This window comes from Rhagoletis pomonella, unplaced genomic scaffold (assembly GCF_013731165.1).
Source record: "Rhagoletis pomonella isolate Grant_MI unplaced genomic scaffold, Rhpom_1.0 Rhpom_scaffold_00008, whole genome shotgun sequence".
NCBI lineage: Eukaryota > Metazoa > Arthropoda > Insecta > Diptera > Tephritidae > Rhagoletis > Rhagoletis pomonella.
This window is the reverse complement of record NW_023458562.1, coordinates 17,911,351-17,916,962: the sequence shown is the minus strand read 5'-3', so window position 1 is coordinate 17,916,962 and position 5,612 is coordinate 17,911,351. Positions and strand designations below refer to the sequence as shown.

The following is a 5,612-nucleotide window of genomic DNA, read 5'->3' as shown; positions in this document are numbered from 1 at the left end:
ACACCATAACTATGCAAATGTTTATATGTATGTATGTATGTAGTATACCAAACCATCTTACGATCTGTACATTTGTATGTATACATATATTAAGCAAAGTATCGTCTACAATCAGTAGTAAAATAAAAATGTAATCTGTACATTCATTTCAAGCAAATTATATAATTGCCATGTAAGTTCATACATATGTACATACATATATAGTAGCTAAACAATCAGAGCTTAGCATTGCTCCAACAAACAATAAACTAAGCATATTTGCAGGCGTTTGCGCTAGATGCTAGGTAGAGTAGAGTGCAAGGAAATTTAGACATATGCTGTCTGTCAATATCTGAGTGGATATGTGCAATGATATACGATTTCATATTTGCCTGAATTTCTCTGACAAATGCAGCAAATAAGTCAGAAAATATCTTAAGCAGTCTATAAAAACACAAAAAAAACAAATTAACGAGTGCTATGATGGAATTCGTGGGATTTATTCATACTTTACGGCAATATTATACTTTCATTCATACATAGGCTAGGATACGTACACACATGAGTAGATATGGACACTAACCATAACTAGTTATACATTCATAAGTAGCTAAGTTTATTTGCCTACAAGCAAGCTAGCACTAAGCAACGCCTAGTTATCGACTATAAAAATATGTTGAGCGCACACCCAGGACAGCAGAAGTCTAAGATACAGCAGAAGTCTAAGATACCGTATATTAGTAGATGAATTTATTTGCTCAAGGATATGAGAGTATGTACATACCTACATACTTATTTATGTGTGTGACGTAGACTTGTGTAAAGATATATCCATATTTTTGTTGGCTTTTTTTCAATCAAAATTTTGTTTGTGTGTTGCACGCATACTCAATTATTTATTTAACCACTTTTTCATAGTAATTATAATTTATAGGCCCACCAAAACCCCCAGAAAATGCAATGAGCGGATAAATAAAAAATCTTTAGTATTGAATTATAAACAATTGGGTATTGTTACTGGAAGTCTCTTGGAACCTTAGTTTTCCGATCGACAAATATTGATTTTTAAGAATTCTATACCATTTCTACGAAAAGTTTTTTTACCCCATATAAAATACATGGAAAACGTTGAGCGCTTTGAGTGAGCTCCAAATACTTTTTGTTTTAAAAATAAAAAATATGGGTATATTTTTTTCGATATATTAAGAACAATCCTAGGGTGTGAGAGCATTAAAATTCCGACTTTACTCATTTCGGACCACCCTAATGTACATAAATATTTATACTACCCACAAAACGCACAGATATGTACTAATAACTTACAAGCGCCTGCTTGTGATTTCCGCTAGAGTGTGGTAAATAAGCGCGCGTAGGGTGGTGGTGGCGGCAACACTGCCAATACGATAATGCAAAAATATGCAGAAACCACTTGTTTTTGTTGTAATAAAACTGGAGAAAACACCATGCATACAAACATACATATATATTATGTACATATTTTTGTGCTACCTATATTCTTGCCGCTTTGTGTTTGAGTTTTGCTTTGCTTTTCTTCCTTCTTTTTGGCAGCGCGCACGTCTATTCATCCATCAGCTCTGAGTGCATATTTAGTCGTCAGTCCACCCTCACTCCGATTTTGGTGATTACTTTGCGTGATGCATCGTGCAACACATGCTGTTATTTTCGTGCCATTTCCGCAACACATTAATGACAGCAGAGTGTGTAATTTCGCAGCAGTCATCAGGGTGCTGTAGTGTATGTTGAATGTGTTGGTAGTCTTAACGGCGCCCTTGTATCACGTAAAAAACACCACCTAAATACATAGATCGCGACCAAAACAATCATCATTACACGCCTCCACTATACATTTTGGCGCTTCAAGCGCATTTTTGATCTTGTAAAGTGAAAAAATTGATTTTGATTGTATGTCACTCGCATGCACAGTGCGTGATTACCATTAATTAGTGCGCTTTGGTTGCTTGAAGGCACTTCGTCTTTTTACATGCTTTTGCATAAGTAGAACTTCCCCTTTGGTTAATACTTTTCTGAGCGGATTTTTCAAGCCCTTCCTTTTCCGCCTTGATTTGTGATAAGCTGCGTTAGTGTGCCCGGCGATTTTTTTTTATAATTGTCTTAAAAATATGAGTAGTCATTGATTTTAAAGCACTTTATACCCATAAATTTTTTACTCTTATTATTTATTATTTTTTCAAGGCTATAGTTTTCAAGTGTTTCAAAGCAGATATCAAGCGGTATTCCAGAAAATCGCGCAAAGTCTACTGCGATTCACCTTGATACCTTACTCCACCTCAGAAAGTAAAACAAAAGAAGTTATGTCCTATTTAAATATAAACTATAAAAATTGCAATTCCAGACTTTTAATTTGAGTCATGGTAGAAGTGCCTAGCCCCTCTTAGCGCCAAGTTATAACAATTTTAAACCAAACTACGAAACTGCTGTATTTGTTTTTACTGCGAATTGGAAAGAAAATGCGTAAAATGTCGAATTAAATTTCGAAGTTTAACTTCAGAATCGTTAGAATTTGGCTCTCAAAGGGCCTAGAGATTTCTACCTTGGCTCAAATCGTGTTTCTCGTCTCAAAATCTATAACATTAATAATAATAATAATAATAGATTGGCGCTTACACATATGTTAGTGTTTGGCCGAGCTTCTCCTCCGATTTGAGGCGTGCGCCTTGATGTTGTCACACAAAGCGGAGGGACCTACAGTTTTACGCCGACTCCGAACGGCGATTGTATTTTTATGAGAAGCTGTTTTTCATGGCAGAAATACACTCGGAGGTTTGCCATTGCCTGCCGAGGGACGACCGCTGTTAAGAAAAAACCTTTTTTCTATATTTTTTGCGATGTTGCTTTGACCGGGGCTTGAACCCAGGCCCTGCGGAGTGGAAGCGCGCACTGCTTACCACTACACCACAGCGGCCGACGCTTTATTAGTATAATAAAAAATTCAAAATAATTTTTTTGGAATAAATCCGGTGGCTTTTGCACGTTTTTTTTCGAAGAACACTATTTTTCACCAATTTTTTAAGGTCAAGAAGTAATTGTGGTTCAATGGGTATATTTTCCCTTGAAAGCTTTCCAAACCATTTTCTTTCATATCAAAAGTTTGCTGCTGTCGAAAGCTGGGGATAAAATTTCCTTAAAATTTTGTGGGGTATACATGTAGTACTTTTACGTTATTTTTTTTTTCAGACCACTTAGAACTAAAAGGTCGTCTATGTAGTCGAGCTGTTGACCACCGCACAGTGATTCAAAACTGGCTTTTAGTGCTTACAATTCACCAAAACCGTATTTTTTAACTAAATTTGATTTTTTTTTATGAAAGCTAATAAAATTTACAAGAGACCAGTTAAGCCTTATTTTTGAATTCTTATTTGATTAAAAAAAATTGTTTATTGCAAAGCGCGGCAAAAGTAACAATTTTGAAGATAATCGATTCACCTGTTCTAGTTAATAAATATTACATATTTAACAAAAACTACATAGTTGAAAACAATTGTAGGGTTTTCCCAACGAAAAAAATTTAAAATATTTCTAGAAAAAATTTTCCTAATTTCACCAAAATTAAATTTTTTTTTGGTTGTTAGAAAAATTTTGGGTATGCAGTTTTGTAGATCATTAAATTTTAGTGTCATAAAGTGCATTTTGTAAGTGGCTCAGCGTTCTCGTTGATTTTAAAAACCTGGCAAACCATTTATTTTCCATTTGGCTTGCGGATGAGCTCGAAATGTTAACAAAAAAAAAGGCGTGAGTACTAGGTACTCATGAAATTTGATGTGTATACATATGCGAACGGCAAAGCATAAAAGTACGTTTACATATAAATATAGACTCAATCAAAGCTCGGTAGCTGTCAAATTGGTTGTGCTTGTTATTCACACAACTCGAGGAAAAGTTAAACTTCTTCTCTGTGCCACCGTGGTCACTTTTTTTTTGCAGCACATATTAGGCCATTTAAATATATTTATAACTGAATATTTTATTAAAAATACCTTTACAAACCTATTTTCCTTACTAGCGTCAATTTTTGTTTACTTTAATATTTGACATTCCTCCTCTTCTTCGCAAGTATAATCGATAAAACTAAGTTGGACACCAAAAAGTTATCGGTTTAATCTGAGATATTTTTAATTATAATTTAGCATGGCTAATCTCTTTTTCTAATAACAGATTAGGGAGTTAAGCTCGAAAATTAGGATAATCTTTTTATATGTAAAGCGATGATTATTAAGCGATTCAGTTACATACATACAAATGTAGGTTAGGTTAGAAATTAAACATTAATTTCACTTAATTTTATTCATTTTTCTGATTTAATTTTTTTATTCATTTTCATTTTTAATTATTTTAATACATGAAATTATCGGTATGATTGATAAAATATACTTGTATATCCTTGTGACTCAAGGGCGTTAAAATATCTTGGAAACACCGCATCAGTTATTGTTTTTGAGCTTATAGTTTGAGCATTTCTATTTGTATATATTCCTATATTTACCAAAATAGACTACTAAACCTATGCCTAAAACCATATACGAATATCAAAACCAGGGCATGAGTCACGTATGACGACATTCGTCTGAACGATATCGTGTCGAGATTGTCTTGCTTCATAAAAATCAAAAATTGTTTGATCGTTTGTGCGATATCGTCAACTCGATTCCAGTTTTGCTTCACGTGACAGTAACTGTAGCCGTCATCGATTCGCCAACAGTTAGCGAGTGGCGAAACGAACGAATACAATGTGGTACAACCAAACTCGCTATCGTCTATCCGTGCTAGCTAACTTTGTTGTTGCTTTCACATGCAAAATTTTTCGTTAAGCGATCGGAACTCAAACATAGCAAGCAGCGAAGTGGCGAATCGATGACGGCTATTAACACGTAACCGCAACACAAATGCATAAATCAGTATTTTGACAACATCGTTTTGTCAGTATCGTTTGAACGACTATCGTTTCAAAGTTACGTGATTCATGCCCAGTTGCAACAAATGAGTCCATACATATTTATGTACATACATAGGTACAAAGCCGTATGCATGTGCGGAGTTTAAATAATCGGAAGTAATAATCAATTGAAGCGCATTTCCTCTTACTATGCATATGCCTAAATGTATGCAACCATTTGGCAAGCAAACACAGGGTGCTTCTAATGAAAATAAAAATGTTATGCTGAAATACACATGCTAAGCCCTTCGAAATTTTGTGCTGGGATATGCGTTACAGCTTCGCAAATTTTACCCCTACCGAAACCAAAGATGTATACACATCAAAAATTATTAAAAGTCAACGCGACCTCATAGCTACTTGCAACTTGCACTTTATTGTACTAAAATTTAATGATCTATAAAACTGCAAAGTTAGCTGACTTGAGTGATGTCTGTTAACAAATAAGCTCTTATGCGCCTCCTTTGGAATGATAGTAAAACATTTTTGAGGCTGATTCTTCCGACAAACAACACAATTATAATCGACTGATTGTTTAGCTACTATATATGTACACATGTATGTATGCCGACTTTTGGAATCGATTAATGGTTAGATATCCAATTAAATTACCACTTTCAATTATCTTATGTCCTCGATGATATTTTCGGTCACTGCAAAT

General features: G+C 34.5%; 1 protein-coding gene across 1 annotated transcript in view; it reads left to right on the top strand.

Annotated features, from left to right (window-relative positions):
- Window positions 1–2,361, top strand: part of LOC118745205 (hemicentin-2-like) — a 72,383-nt gene extending 70,022 nt beyond the window's left edge. Inside the window, exons 9-10 of the mRNA XM_036478730.1 lie at window positions 2,194–2,295; window positions 2,354–2,361. Of these exons, the coding sequence (XP_036334623.1) occupies window positions 2,194–2,295; window positions 2,354–2,361 (110 nt within the window). The remainder of the gene's footprint in view (window positions 1–2,193; window positions 2,296–2,353) is intronic.
- The last annotated feature ends 3,251 nt before the right edge of the window (window positions 2,362–5,612 follow it).